Here is a 15568-nt window from a genome sequence, read left to right as displayed (position 1 = left end):
TCTCAAATATATTTTTTAAAATATCCAAAATAAAATTAAAAATTACTATTTTTATAATTTCAACACATTTTCAAAATAATACCAAGCTTGATGTAAAAACTAAAAGGATCAAAATATAACCAAATTGGTGAAGCTTCAAACTTTGATAAAAATATAAATCAATTTATAACCAAATACAATAGTTTCGAGTATTATAATTTGTTTTATAAAAAGTTATAAAAATTATCTTTCAAATGTTTTTGAAAGATGGACTTTTTTTACAAGGATGTAACTAACAGCCGCTATATTACAATGTATGCTGACTAAACTTTTAGGCTAACTTAGTAGTGTTCAAACCACGTTAGACAGATAAACCTAACGTACAAACCTTGTGCAGCAAACTCACCCGAGAATGTGTTATTGAGGAGAATCGAATATCTGATCTAGTCCACCAACTCGGACACCAATAACGGGAGATTGTATAGATGATCTGCCTCTCTTAGTACGCGTTGAAGGCAAAAAAAATCACATATTATAGGTGAAGGGAGAGCTAGCATGAAGCCAACTTGAAAGCAACTCCAAATCAAATGATACTCCAATATAACGTAGTTGTTGCATACACAAAACCAAATCGAATTTAATGAAAAGAACAAATCAAGTGATCAAATCTGCTATCTGAAAATTGCGTCGTTTCTTGAGTTTCACCTCCAGGCCCCCACATGCTCTGTTTGAGAATTTACATTGTCTCTTTAGAAGGAATAACTCGTCCTGAAATTCATTTTATTGATTCTTTCCTGGTACCATTTGAATTACTCGGCCTCAGTTGAGTCACTGCACTTACCTTAACCCCTTCAAGAAAATTCAGACCCTTTTCCTCAGCTAAGAAATTCTCGATGGAACTTTGAAATTTATGAGTTCCGTTTCCAGTTTTCGAGTCAACTTGAGGGCAAAAGCTGATAGGGTGATTTGAGGGTGATTCTTTGGCCTGCAAATCTTTCGGCCTTGGCATGCTTTTATGGCAATCTTCATCTGAAGGATCGAGCTGGGGCGTTGGAGTTGGGCCGACTTCTACTGTATAGTCTTTTCTTACTCTCAAGGTTTTAAGTATGAGAGTTCTGAGAAAATTCATTACCTGGACTGTAAACATCAGTGCTGTGAGAGGATCAGACATCTGCACCAAGAAATATTCATCAATCTTCGGACCAAACACATAATTTCTTGTACATTTTTTTCTAGAAAATAATTAATGAGACCAAATGCATTCAGTATAATAATCTTAGGTGGCAAATACCGTTTGCATTATCGTAAACATATGAAAACGATACAAACATTAAGAAACAAGTGCCTATGGTGGTGGACTTACTTCAGAACCCAATTTTAACCTGAGCTGAAAATTAGATATCTAATACACACATGGATTTCTAGCCATGAGCTTATATCCAGAAGAAACTTTCCTTCAACATTTGATGCAATTCGGCAATCACGGCTCACCTTTGTCATGTTCGGAGCAAAAACCATAGCGATGTTTCGAGCATTCATTTTGTTCAAATGTTCCATCGTAGCAACATCAGCCATGAGATTTATCGACCAATCCAACAGTGCAGCTTCATTTGGTGGAAGTTGCCTCACAAGCTGAGCGTACTGATCTTCAGACAGTGCCTGCATTACATGATCTGTAGACAAAGAATCTAATACTCCTGTAGGAAGTTCTCTGAACCAAGCCTGCGATAAACCGACATTTAGAGTTAACGATAATGATCAGTTCATTGTCCGTAGGCACCAACAAAATACATAACATAGCACCATATCTGATTATAGAGTATCTTCCATGACCTAATGCAAAGCAATTAAACTGCCGGATTTAACATGCACCTTGATTAGACCTGCTAAACAATGAACATCAATATCATCTGGAATTACTCCGTTATTTAGTTGCTCCCTCACATACTCTTCCCGACTATTTTCAGGATTAATTCTGAAGATTCCTTCCATCTGAAAATTAAAGTAAAAAAAATTAGGTGGTCTTAATTTAGATTCATTTATAAAAAACTTGGATCAACATTCTTTTCAGACAATGATGAAGGGATTTCGAAAAAAAGTACGGTTGTATGACCTTAAGGCCGCCTTGTGAATACAAGCGTTGTTGCATCATTAGTAGGATCACAGGCACGCGGTTACCCCTAGAATCCGATGAAAGTTGCATCGACTCCGTGGAAACTCCAAAAACTCTCGTACTATTTGAAATGAAATTTTAGTCCATAAACTGGTATAATTTCATGGTATCTGCTAGCATTACTTGGAATCTACATAAATTTTTAATGTAAGAATCCAGGTACTAAAACAGAGTATAACAGATACCGTTAGATTTATCTCCATCACCAGGAACATTTTTCTATTATTAAACTAACCTTCAAATCTGCAAGTATCTGTTTTCTTCCATTTTACTCATTTATGATGGTTGAGGTAATTAAAAGAAAATAATTAATATCTACTGCCATGTATCTTGTTAAAGGTCAAATATTTTTAGTACATATACATTCAATGTCAGAATTTGAAGCAACTAAGACATTTCTACATTTAATGCAGAGGATACAATGAAAGAACATGTGAACTTTTTTTTCTGCAGGTTAGTTCAAGAAGACCAAAGCACCTCAGATGTTTCTTGCCACCCCAATTCCTAAAATCACTCAAAAACACTTGAAAATAGACGATGATCATTTCATAAGTTGCTGATGTAACAGAGAATACATGGTTCTTTAATAATATTTATACCTAACACCACACCCCAGGTCAACAAATAAAGAAGGAAATAAAAACTATACTATAGGGACGAAAAAAGGTATTACATAAAGTAAATTTAGCATGTCTGACATACAGTTTCTCGAAGCCCAGAACAGTAAAATCTTTACACAACCCACCACAACAAATGGCAAACATATAATCTAAGAACAATATGCAAACCAAAAAGAAGTGCTAACCTGGCACTAGGAGGCCTCCTGGGGACTTCAGGTTCAAATTCAACAGGAAGTCCAAGAAACCCATTGATTCTATCGAACGTGACATGCGCAACATGCTTCACATTTGTGGGCCACCCAATCTCCTTCTCCTCTGCCCCACTTGTAGTACTACTACAACCCACCAAAGATTTCCTAATAACTGTCACTAACACAGCCAAAACAGACACCTGATCCTCTTCTTCTCTTCCTCGTATTTGTGGACAAAGCTTCTCGTTACCTCTGTTTCTTCTGGAAAAACCTATGGCATCACTACTGGCAATGGAGCTAGAAGATGAAGGCAGATGGTGTGGGGAATGCATTAGCTCCGTCATGATTCGCTCTTTTTTCAAGTTTTTATTTTGTAATATTGGTAATGAATGTTGTGTGAGTTACAAGATTGGGTTTTTATGGGGTTTGATGGAGGACAAGAACTGGCAGAATTTGGTGGGAGGCTTAATTCTTGAATTTAGTGCGTGGGGATTGGATTTTTAACGGTGGGTGGGTGGATTGATTATCTTCCAAACGTGTATTGTAATATCCTTATTTTACATTGGTTCAAAAATGAAAGTTTACTATATTTTATAAGGGTTTGTAACAGACACTCATATGACAACCTGAGTTAATTATTTTCATAAAACGATGACATATAAAAAAGTAGTTTCTATATGGATATATTATGTAGTGGTGCAGGCCTGATCTAGAGTGTGACAGAATAGTAACAGAGATCAATAACAATAACATTAGAAAATAAGTATTATACAGCACAAAGTGCTACGTGAGTGGAAACCACCTCTTGAACTTACAGGGAAAATCGGTACATCACGGGAGCAACATTTTGAAACTGTAGGAGTCGTCTCTAGATTCCCGACGCTGATGGATCGAGAGCAAGCCACGAGGATGATTTTGCATTCTGAAAGATATGATTGTGATATCCTTGTCCCATATTGATTGAAAATGAAAGTTTAAAATATTTTATAAGAGTTTACAATACAATCAAATGACAATTTGAGTTAATCATTTTCATACCACAATGATAGATATAAAATGGTATCATATATATTTTTTATTAAGTCACAGATGTATGGGCCTACGCTTGAGGTGACATATATTATATTGAAGCTACTTTTTTCCAAAGTTTCAGAATCCTGAAAGGTAATCCAAATCCAAACAATAAAATATGGATATCGTGTTTTATAATAAATAATGATATAAAACAACGTCTATTTTATTTACATAAATAAATGGAATCTTGGTAGCACAAACATGTAAACATTAGTAACTTGTTCATTAAATGTAAAGTAAAGGTAGAAATCCGGAACATCAGATAATATATACTACACATAAAATTTGAATGTTCTGTTGTGCACGACACCATGTTGTGCACGACACAATATTGTGTACAGTAGAGTTATTGGATCATATGGATTTTATATGGGGCCAACATAATCCAACGATGGAGTATATTTGTGTGTGATATTGATTTAGGCAACAATTTGTGAAAAGTATTTGTTGTAGTTTGTGATATTAGGTTTTAAATTTAGGTCGAGATCACATATTCGATATTTAATTATAATAAACTTTAAGAAAAGGAGTGTGCAATTTTAAATATAATATAGACATTTATTTATTTTAAAAAACAATCTAATAATAGCATATCAACAAAAAAACAGTCATTAATAAAATTAATAATCCTAACATTTTGTTTCTTTTCTTCTTCTTCTTCAGATCACATTTGTTTCTTTCGAGAATTTAATATTTTTGTCAGTTGAATATATATTTTAAAATAAAAATCAAACAATTTTTTTTTTAAAAAAAGAAGAAGTATGAAGGATAAATTATAATAATTCCATGGCTCTTTTTCCAATTAAGGACAAATTAAACAACAATATATTGGGGTAAATTGTTATTATAACAAAAAAAAAAAAATAAAAGCGTGCCTTTATTTTGGTTATGTATAGCAACGGACTGTTGACGATTTTATTAACGAAAGCAGATTAGGAAAAGCAAAAGTGTCAATTCATTTTTCCAACGGAAAGCTCTTTCAACATAATAAGCGTGCCTATATGTTCCTGTTCGAAATTTGAATTCCCAACGGTCTACAATTTTGCTACCCCAGTCAGGCGAAATTGTATAATAAAATCACATTATTTGAACAATCTGAGGTGAAATAAAATCTTACACCATATATATATAATGGAAACAAAAAAATTATTTTTCGATATTTGGTTCCAAAATCCCCACCCCGGCCCCGACCCTTTTAAAGCAAGCTAACTATCACTGATTAAAACTAGCGGTCGGATCACACGTGTTATGAAAAAAATGAATTCGTCATTCTTTAAAATGTTTATTCCAGAATGAACATAAATTACGTTATTAAAGGACCATTAGAGTTTGCCAACAAGATACATCACAATCAATTTTAATTGCGGTATTTAGTGAGATAAAAGAAGTGCTGTGTTGAAAAGACGAATTTTCCCATTGAGCATGTAAATCAAAATCATTCAAGAAATTCACTTAGTTATCAATTTTATTAGAAATAATGAAAAATCCAACTTTTACTTAGCTAATAAAAGTTGGCCCATGTCTGCGTGTCTGAATCCCAAGTGTGGGTTTCATTCTAGTCATTCAAACTAGGATTAAGGAAAGTATAGTTTTTAAAATAAAAATGAAGTGTTTTTGATGTTTTCACAAATAAAAAGCGTGAGAAATAATCATTTTTAACTAATAATTTTTCAAAATGAAGAAAATGATATTGATACACTTTACTTCCAAAAAAATAATATATGAAAGCTAATTTTTAAAAATTATAAAATATGAATAAAAATCAAAGAATTTAATATATTATTTAATACATTTCATTTGATTTTATGCTCATTCATTGATTTTTTTTACTCAATTTATTAATTTTTTTTAAAAAATAAATAATATTTATACCCAACAATTTTGGTGAATTAAAATTACTTACATGTGATTAATGATAATGTATGTTCTTCAATAAAAATCACAGTCCAAATTTAACAAATAAAATTAAAAATAAAACTATTTATTATAGATAGAGGGCAAAATTGTAACTCTTCACTTAATAATAATTTCTATCATAAAATTGATCGATCAAAGTAAACATGTTATTGTTTATCTATCATTATTCCACATCCTATAGAAATATTTTAATAATCTCAGCATTATATATCAATATATAATCACATCTCACTAAGTATATGCACCCTAAGGCTATATGTTTACTTGCTATAATAAGCATATAGTTATGCTAATAATCATATCAATCTTATGTTTGCTTGTTTCTTATGGCCTACATTTAACTCATAAAGTTCATTCATTCTTATCTAATTTAGACTTTAAAACTTGATGGTTTATTACAAATAAAAGGCATGCTAAATAATTATTTTTAATTAATACTCTTTTCAAGTAAAGAAAATTATATTAATAACATTTACTTCAAAAAAATATATATGAAAAACTCATTTTAAAAAATTATAAAACATGAATAAACTATCAAATAATTTAAGATAATACATTCCATTTGATTTTATCCTTATCCATGGAATTTCTTTTACTCAATTTATCAATTTTTATTTTTAAAAAATAAATAATATGTATACCCAATACTTTTGGTGAATTAAAATGTGAGGCTCATTTATTCTAATAATAATTAATGATCAAACAATAACGATTTCATTTAATTATGCAGCAGAAAATGATTTAAAATACTTTAAAACGGACCTCATGGCCTAGAAAAATTTTGGCATGACATACCTGTAAGTAGGACATCCCGAAAAACTCAAGAATCAGAAAATAGTAAAATGAATCAAGACTGATGCTACGATAATCATAAATAATCACATTCAAGTGCCGATCAGGCACACGTCAACAATTCTTAAGCATCATTTCAACTAAGCCGGCAATGCTTTAAATCATACTAAAACTAACGTGTGCCTGGTCGGCACTTGCATGTGATTGTTTATGATTATCGCAACATCAGTCTTGAGTCATTTTACTATTTTCTAATGCTTGAGTTTTTTGGAAACTGATCCAAACTAAATAATAGCATGCCAAACAACCATACAGAACTCGGAGTATCTCTCTGGCAAATAAAATACGACATGGAACTGACACAAACTCCAAGACATTCATAAAGACTAGCTGAGAGACTCCAAAGAATCAAAACCAAACAATCCAACCTCAACCACAAGCTCCGCTAGCGAAACCTCCGCTTGCTACTACAAAACCACTCGTAAGATATACCATGGTGCCCAAAAGCAACCACAACATCCCCAGTAAATAACTAAGGTTATGAATCTAGTATGACACAGTTCAACAAACATAACAATAAAATAAATCATGCATCAATATATATATAGATGAAATGTGAAATGCGTGAACATGGCTCAATATCAACGGGGTAAACGGAGCCAAACGAACGATACGATCAACAAGAATAATGCTCGAGCAACACACAAGGGGGATACATCGTCATGCAGCGAAGGTATGCCTGGATGTGCTAATCAACAACCCCAACTCGGCCTCCATATAACTGTAACAATATATAACAGGAATGACACAAACAACTAGAACTGGATATCACAATCCCAGTGCTCACCCCGAGGGCTACACTAAAAACCGGATTGATCAATCCTAACTAAGGTTTCAGGTATATCAATATAGGCATAACAACACACCCTGATCCCGAGTTATACAAGAACCCGTGCCGAATAACAATGAATAATAGTAATCGTCAATAAGAACGATAGGACTTAATATGGATGTCATAATAGTATGTCATATACTAAATAACATATAACCCAATAAGGTATTTAACAACTCAAACAATTCACATAATCTCATAAACAATAATAACAACACATAAATATGCTTAAAACATAATTTAAGTGTTATTGTTGTATGTTACTGAACTGTAACATACTTATACAAACTAACGATGATCAATGCACAACTTTAAAGTTCCTAGGCCTAAACACATAACAATAACCCGAATAGTCTACATTTCACCGGAAGAAATCAACAAGGAGTTTGATCATTTCGATTCGATTAAATGCCCAAAGCGTTGTTTAACAATTCAAAATCGTGTAACAGCAGGCCACATAGTACATTAAATAGCCAAAAGTCAGTCTATTACATAAATCAATAATTGTCTTTACAATGCGATTACAACAAAATGCTGAAGCGTAAAATAACTAAAAGATAGAATGACAGGACTGGTCTTGAATTGGTTTGGCTTCATCACCATCCCCAAAAATATTTTTGTTCTTTATCTTCGATTTGTTTCTCGTTATTATCTAGGGTGGGAATGTAAGGGGTGATTATTTGGGAAATACTCAGTAAATGGGGGTCGATTGGGCATAACAAACATCAAAGTTATACTTATACAAATACATTATCATAATTTCAATCATAATTATGTTGAAGCGAATACGAACAAAATACAAATATAGCACTGAAAATCATCTCATTTTCATGGTTTACTGATCAGTCTCCTATATGTTACTCCTCTAAGAGGGTGAGGTCAAAAGAACGGTTAATATATTCCACCGCATCAGGGCCTTAAACAAAACATATCAAATATCAGAATTTTCTTGTCATTTCTAATTTGAATCATTACAGTGCATTTCAAATATTTCAAACATGCTTTCAAATATTATAACTAATATCAAACAACAAATCGTTCAAGGATTTTCATAACAAATAGGAACGAATATGTTGAGGATCGAAGTTGAGTTTAGAAGGGGGGTGAATAAACTCTACTCGTTTTTCCTTCTCTTTGTGTGAGGTACTAAAATCCTGTTAGAGATAGTACTATATCTTGTTGCGTATACCTTTACCTAGATTACAATAATACGTGCGGAAACAATCTGATGAAGTAAGTGAAAGACAATAATAACAGTAGGCAGTAGTTGTTTATGGAAGTTCGAAGATGAAATCTTCTACGTCTCCCCTTCTTCTGTTTCCAGAAGGTATAACTAAAAGACTTTGGATATTACAGTACAACTCTTGTACACACCCACTTCAGAAGGACTTACACCTCAGCCTACTGAAACTCTTAGTTACTCAACTCAAAAAGAATGTGATACACAAGATTCTGAAAAGACTCTTTTCAGATTGCAATCTCTTCCTGATAAAGTATAAGTGTTGTAAAATATTGTGAAGAGAGTTAGAATCAGTAGCACAGGATGATCTTCAAAAGATCAGATATTTGCTATGAAGCGTGTGCTACTTTTCTTTGTGTTGAACTCTAAGTAATCAAGGAATTTCGAGGTTGTCTTGTTGAGTGAAAATAACTTTGATCCTTGAAAAGATATTATGCGTAGAGTTGATGTCGTGTAAGGGTTTGTTCCATGTATATATACGACTGAGTTCAACGATCATAAACAGAAGATGTCTTCAGATCTCTGATAGAGTCAGCTTTATTACCAAAAATGGTTACTGCAAAAAAGCTATAAAACAATCAGTTCTGTTTTATACTAAACTTGGTAAATTGCATTAAATGACTCCGTATAGTATTTAATGCTGCAATTAATACTGGTACTTGGTAACCTTAACGATAACATTTAAAGTAGCCACGTTAGACAACATCTTCTACTGATTCTGTTTTTCTATCCTTTCTACTGCTTTTGTTTTACTAGACCAGTAGCTTCTGATTTCTTGTTGTCTACTGTTTTCTTGAGAAGTGCTACTGGTCTACTGGTTTTTATTTTAAATCGCCACAATTAAATTCATGTCTATCAATTTCTCCCTTTGTGGTGATGCCAAAACCTAAACAGTTGGAAAGCGTTAAATAACAGATAATCAGTTGGCAAAAGGATAATGTCAATAAAGTAACAATAATAAATTATCAATCAGTTCCAATGTCCCTGTAAATGACTTCTTCATCTTGAGGATCCTGAAATCTTCTATCCGAAGGTTCAGCTTCTGATTGCCTTAGTTCTGCTTCAGATGGATCTCTTCTTTCTTCTTCTTCCCCCTTTTTGGCATCAGCGGCAATCACATGGGCCATAAGATCATTCATTCTTCCAGACAAGTTTTGAATGCCATTGGTTAACATATCCAGATACGGAGCTTGAGTAGAGATACGATCATTAAGAGTAGTGAGAGATTGAGTTTGAGAATCAATCTTGGCATCCATTACTTCCAAGGAGGTGGAAAATGATCAAATGAGATCATCATGCTCGGTGAGTCGATTGAGGATATCAGTTTGAGCAAGTACGATGTTACTATGATTTCTCGTTACCGCTTGTCTAAAAACAATGGTTTCAGCATACATTTTCTCCATGGTTTCCGCCGTGTTATATATGTGTTTGCTCATTCGTTCTCTGAAGGATTGAGCACCAGTAAATTCTGATATGCTCTCACAGGACATCCTCTTGACTAAATCAGACAAAGTATGAAGCTCCCTTTGCAGAACGTCGATCTGGAACTCCAAGTTGAATGAATCTGATTCAGGTGAGGGGGTTCGCACAAACATGCGTTACCTCATTTCAGCAGTGCGAGTGTTCGTGAGAGTTTGAACAGGATTAGTGACAATCAGTGCAGTAGAGACTGGATTGGTGTCTATCACAGCAGTAGAAGGACCAGGGTCAGCATGGCATTCTTCTGGAATAGCAGAGACAGTTGGTTCAGCAGCAATTACTGTAGGAACAATCTCTTCATCAGGAGCAACGACAGTAGGTGAAGTTGATTGTTCTGGAGTTATGGGTTCAGATTGCTGGTTCAAAAGAACTTTCATCTCAGCTTGATGAGCAGCAGAAAAGTTCTCTAGATTTGGCAAAAGAGATACATCATCTGATTCTGCCATATGTTGTTCTGCGGTTGGAGAGGGTGATGGTGGCAATGAAGTAGCTGGTACTGCTTCCTGAGTAGTAGGGGACGTGGGAACAATCGACTCAATGACTTCTTCAAATGAAGCCAGTTCATGCACATACAAAAGAGATGATGACGGAATAGGCCTTGTTGGAGATGCAGGAGTACTGAGAACAGAAGCCTTTGGTGAGGCTCTAGTCCGTTCCTCAACTGTCCGGATCTGTTGAAAGTCTGGAACAAGGCCGACTTGATATTCAATGGGCTCACCAAAGCCCTTTTCTTGATCACGAAGTTGCTCATTCATCTGTCTCAATTTGTCAGTGAGAATCAGAATGACGTTCTGATCCTGAACAGCAGTAGGAATTGTAGGATCAAAATTTAATTCAAGAACTTTCAGAACTGATTCCAACTTCTGACATTTCAGCTGTTCGAGAATGTAACTTCTTCTGCACAAGGCCTCGATTACATTTTATGTTTTGGCCAGCTGAAAAACCCTCTTCTCAGCATTCATTATTTTCCCATAGGCTCCTTTCGTCTTGAAGCAAGCAAAAGAATAAAAAATTCTGACCTTGTGCCATTCGTCAAAGAAATTCATGTCATCATGAGCAGAGCTTTCTATTTCTGCCAGATGAAGATCAACACATGTGGTCACAGTTGTTTTGAGTCCAAAAACTTGTGGTTCTTCAGTCATCTTTCCTTTGCCTTTGTCGGTTGATGAGATAGGCAAAATGGGTCGAAATGCAGAAGACCCGCTTGTTGATTCTCGAATCACTATTCCAGACGTCGGTCAGAAAGTAGAAGCAGTAGATGGTGCTGGAACAGATGCAGCAGCTTGCACTGAAGTAGGAGCAGTGGATCGTGCAGATGAAACCACTTCTGGAAACACTTGTCTGATTGGCACTTTCTCAATCTCAGAGATTGCTGCTGTCTTCTTGATTTTGAGAATAGTCTGTGCTTTCTTTTTGATTGGAGGTGGTAGGGATGGTTGAACATCAGCAGCAGACTCTTCTGATACTGTTTTATCAGAATCAGTAGTGATGATCACTCTTTTCCTCTTAATTTTTCGTTGAGGTTTCTGAGCCTCAGAAATAGTTTTTCCAATCTCCTTTTTCAAGGCAACAAATTCAGCCATGGCTGGCTTGGGCCTTAAAGCGAGTACATTCTCAGCATCAATCATTGTTACTGAAACAACATCTTGTTCACTTGTAGAAGCGAAACCAGCATTTTTGAGCATTGTGCTGATTTGAACAGCGAATCCAGAACTTTTCTTGGTGACCATGTCTTTCATGATTCGGAATATGAAATGACTCCAATCTACTTTAGTTCTCTTAGTGATGGCAGCCATCACTTGAACTTTCTCCTTTGTTAACTTGTCAAACGTTCCAGCTTTGACTAATATAGATTTTGCAACAATATCAGCCAGAATTTGATATTACATTTTGAGTAACTTTTTGTGGCAAGAAGGAGACAATTCTTCTCCAGTGGCTGAGAAGGTGCTGAGAGCAATAGACATTTCAAGCTTGAAAATATCAGATAGTTCAGAAATACCTTAAAGTGTGAGGAGGAAATTTGCTCCCAATAGTGCAGCATCAATGGATATGGATGCATCTCCTTGAGAGTGAACGATATTTCCTTCATGCACAGTTGCCTTAGCGTAGAAATCCAGAAGAGCATTTTTATATATCACAGCTGGTGCTTCCAAGAACTTTCGAAGTCCTGATTTATCAAGGGCTTGAAACATTTTAGCAAGGTTCTCATCTTTGATATTGAGAACTGAAGCAAAGTTGACTTAATATGCATTAAGAGTGTATGCTCCGGCCATTTCTGTACGAGGAAAGGATCAGATAAAATTTGCAGTAGATAGAGATGATGAAGAGAAAGCAGTAGCTGAATAACAACAGTTATGAAACAGTAAAGGTGAAAAGGTGATATTTAAAATAAATGTACAGCCGTCAAGTAAACATAAAGACACGTGTCAATATGTTTATGGTTGAGTTTTTGAAAAGACTTGCAGAAATTGTCAGAGACGCGAATGGTTTTAAAATTTTGAAATAAGCGGGCTGTCCAGACGGTTACTAAAAATAATCAGAAGAGGATTTGTCGTTTTATGATAACGTCTGCTGGAAGTTTCAGAGTGCTGAAAGATTTGAGCACTTTGACAAAACCAGCAGACTCGTTGTTTTATCGAAAAGACAAATATTCTATCTGTTTTCTGAAAAAGATGTAAAAAAAATATTAGTCTGACTAAGATACTGTTCTCCCTTGGTAAATGCAACTATTAAGTGGTCATTAAAGCGACAAGTGACTCTTGGCAATCTCTTAATCTGAACCGTCGAAAATGAACAGTCGCAAGAGTCTTTGTTTCTTCCATAAATACCTGCATAACTTAAACGAAGTTAGACATTCATAATCTAAAATGAAAGCTCAAGTTAAAAAAAAATTAGAGTCTGATCCACGAGCCGAAGATATGTCCAGAAGGAAGTTTGGGGATATCATTCTTTACGTAATGATCCTTGAAACAAACTCTTGGAGTTGTAATGTCAACAATCAAAAAGATTTGTTGCTTCCATTGATATTGATATGTAGCATCGGTCCCTTCCAGAAGCATGCTAATGCAATAAGAGAGTGCTGGTGGATCGATATCATCTATGATGCCCTGTAAGGTATCAGATTATATATTAGTGCTAACAAGACCCAAGCTTGCTAGATTCTTACTAGACCCAAGCTTGCTGGAATTTCTTCGAAGAAAACCATCCTTCTCCTGCTGAAGATACTAAAATCTGCTGATATTTCTGAATGCAAAAGATTAATGTAAAGCTTCTGGTTAAAGAGCATTTGTAGATCTAATGCTTTTACTTTTGCATCGTTTAATGTACTGGAATGGTTTCTAATAAAGTTTCAGTTTAAGTACTTGATATTCCCTACTGCTTTTCTGCAAATAACTCACTGTTAGCTAAATACGATAAATAACTGAATAAACACAGAGGAAAAGTTAAGCCAAAATAACAGATAAAGATAAATAATCAAGTTAAATCTATCAATCCAAGTGAGTTTCGAAAATAAGAAAACTTATTTTCCGGCAAAGACTTAGTGAAGATATCTGCTGTTTGTTGATCAGTAGAAACATATTCCAGACGAATATTCTTCTTCTGCACATGATCTCTGATGAAATGATGTCTGATGTCTATGTGCTTCGTTCTGGAATGAAGTACTGGATTTTGTGTGATTGCAATGACACTGGTATTGTCACAGAAAATAGGTGATTCAGAGGCTTGAATTCCATAGTCTTTTAACTGTTGCTGAATCCATAATATTTGAGAGCAGCAGCTTCCAGCAGCCAAATATTCTGCTTCTGCAGTAGATGTGGCTATGTTGGTCTGCTTCTTACTAAACCAGGATATCAGCCTATCACCAATAAATTGACAAAAACAACTTGTGCTTTTTCTGTCTAGTTTGCAACCTGCGTAATCAGCATCTGAATATCCAATAAGATTTAACGATGAATCATTGGGATACCATAAACTGACATTTTGAGTTCCTATCAAGTACTTCAAAATACATTTAGCAGCAATATAATGAGATTGTTTGGGGTTAGATTGAAATCTAGCACAAATACAAACAACAAACATGATATCTGGCCTACTGGCAGTCAGATATAATAATGAACCAATAAGACCGTGATACTGAGTTACCTCTACTGGAATTCCACTTTCATCTTTATCAAGTTTTATATATGAGCTCATTGGAGTAGAAGCAGCAGAGCATGCTTTCATTCCGAACTTTTTCAGAAGCTCCTTAGTGTACTTGGCTTGATTTATAAAAATTTTCCAGTATCCAATTGTTTGATCTGTAATCCTAAGAAGAATGTTAATTCTCCCATCATGCTCATTTCGAATTTATCCTGCATCAATTTTCCAAACTTTGCACACAATTTGGGGTTAGTTGACCCAAAAAGAATATCATCAACATAGATCTGTACTAAAAGTATATGCTTTTTCTTGACTAAAGTAAACATAGTTTTGTCTACTGCTCCAATTGTAAAGTCATGTTCGATAAGAAATTGCGATAAGGTGTCATACCACGCTCTAGGTGCCTGTTTTAGACCATATAATGCTTTGTGTAATTTAAATACATGATGAGGTGATAAATGATCGATAAAACCTGGAGGTTGTTCGACGTAGACTTCTTCTTGTAAAAGACCATTCAGAAAAGCACTTTTCACATCCATTTGATATACTTTGAAATTCTTGAAAGCAGCAAAGGATAAAAATATTCTGATTGCTTCGAGCCTTGCTACTGGTGCGTAGGTCTCATCAAAGTCTATTCATTCTTCTTGTCTGAAACCTTGAGCTACCAATCTTGCTTTATTTCTGATCATTGTGCCTTCTTCATTGAGTTTGTTTCTGAATACCCATCGAGTTCCAATGACAGCTTGGTGAGATGGTCTAGGTACTAGAAACCAAACTTCGTTTCGTTTGAATTGATTCAGCTCTTCTTGCATAACTTCTATCCAACTAGGATCAAGAAGAGCCTCTTCAATTTTCTTTGGTTCGTCCTGAGAGATAAAAGCAGCATGCATATATTCATTAATCATTTGCCTTCTGGTTCTCAAAGGCGCTTCTGGATTACCAATGACCAATGATGGAGGATGAGATTTTCTCCAAATAAAAGGATTTAAAAGGATATCTTCCTGATTTGATATGTTGAGATTGTTCTCGACGGAACCAGTAGTAGGTTCTTGAGTGTCTTCTGCTGGTATT

General features: G+C 34.7%; 1 protein-coding gene across 1 annotated transcript; it reads right to left on the bottom strand.

The window, feature by feature from the left end:
- Positions 1-545: 545 nt before the first annotated feature.
- On the bottom strand, positions 546-3481 carry LOC140822893 (rho GTPase-activating protein 5-like). Its single transcript, XM_073183846.1, has 5 exons — positions 2958-3481; positions 2093-2213; positions 1852-1971; positions 1471-1701; positions 546-1150 (listed from the first exon to the last, which is right to left on the bottom strand). The coding sequence occupies exons 1-5, from the start codon at positions 3305-3307 to the stop codon at positions 755-757; spliced, it is 1218 nt and encodes a 405-aa protein (XP_073039947.1). The 5' UTR covers positions 3308-3481; the 3' UTR covers positions 546-754.
- Between the last annotated feature and the right edge of the window lie 12087 nt (positions 3482-15568).

Source organism: Primulina eburnea, chromosome 2, assembly GCF_022965805.1.
Source record: "Primulina eburnea isolate SZY01 chromosome 2, ASM2296580v1, whole genome shotgun sequence".
Lineage (NCBI taxonomy): Eukaryota > Viridiplantae > Streptophyta > Magnoliopsida > Lamiales > Gesneriaceae > Primulina > Primulina eburnea.
This window is presented reverse-complemented; position numbering and strand designations above follow the sequence as displayed.

Bases quoted from the DNA above. Each gene is read 5' to 3' on its own strand.
- LOC140822893 (XM_073183846.1), bottom strand. From the start codon at position 3,307: ATGACGGAGCTAATGCATTCCCCACACCATCTGCCTTCATCTTCTAGC. The intron at 1,972-2,092 runs GTCATACAACCG...TTTAATTTTCAG, and splicing joins ATTCACAAGGCGGCCTTAAG to ATGGAAGGAATCTTCAGAAT. The intron at 1,702-1,851 runs GTGCATGTTAAA...GGTTTATCGCAG, and splicing joins GTTTAGCAGGTCTAATCAAG to GCTTGGTTCAGAGAACTTCC.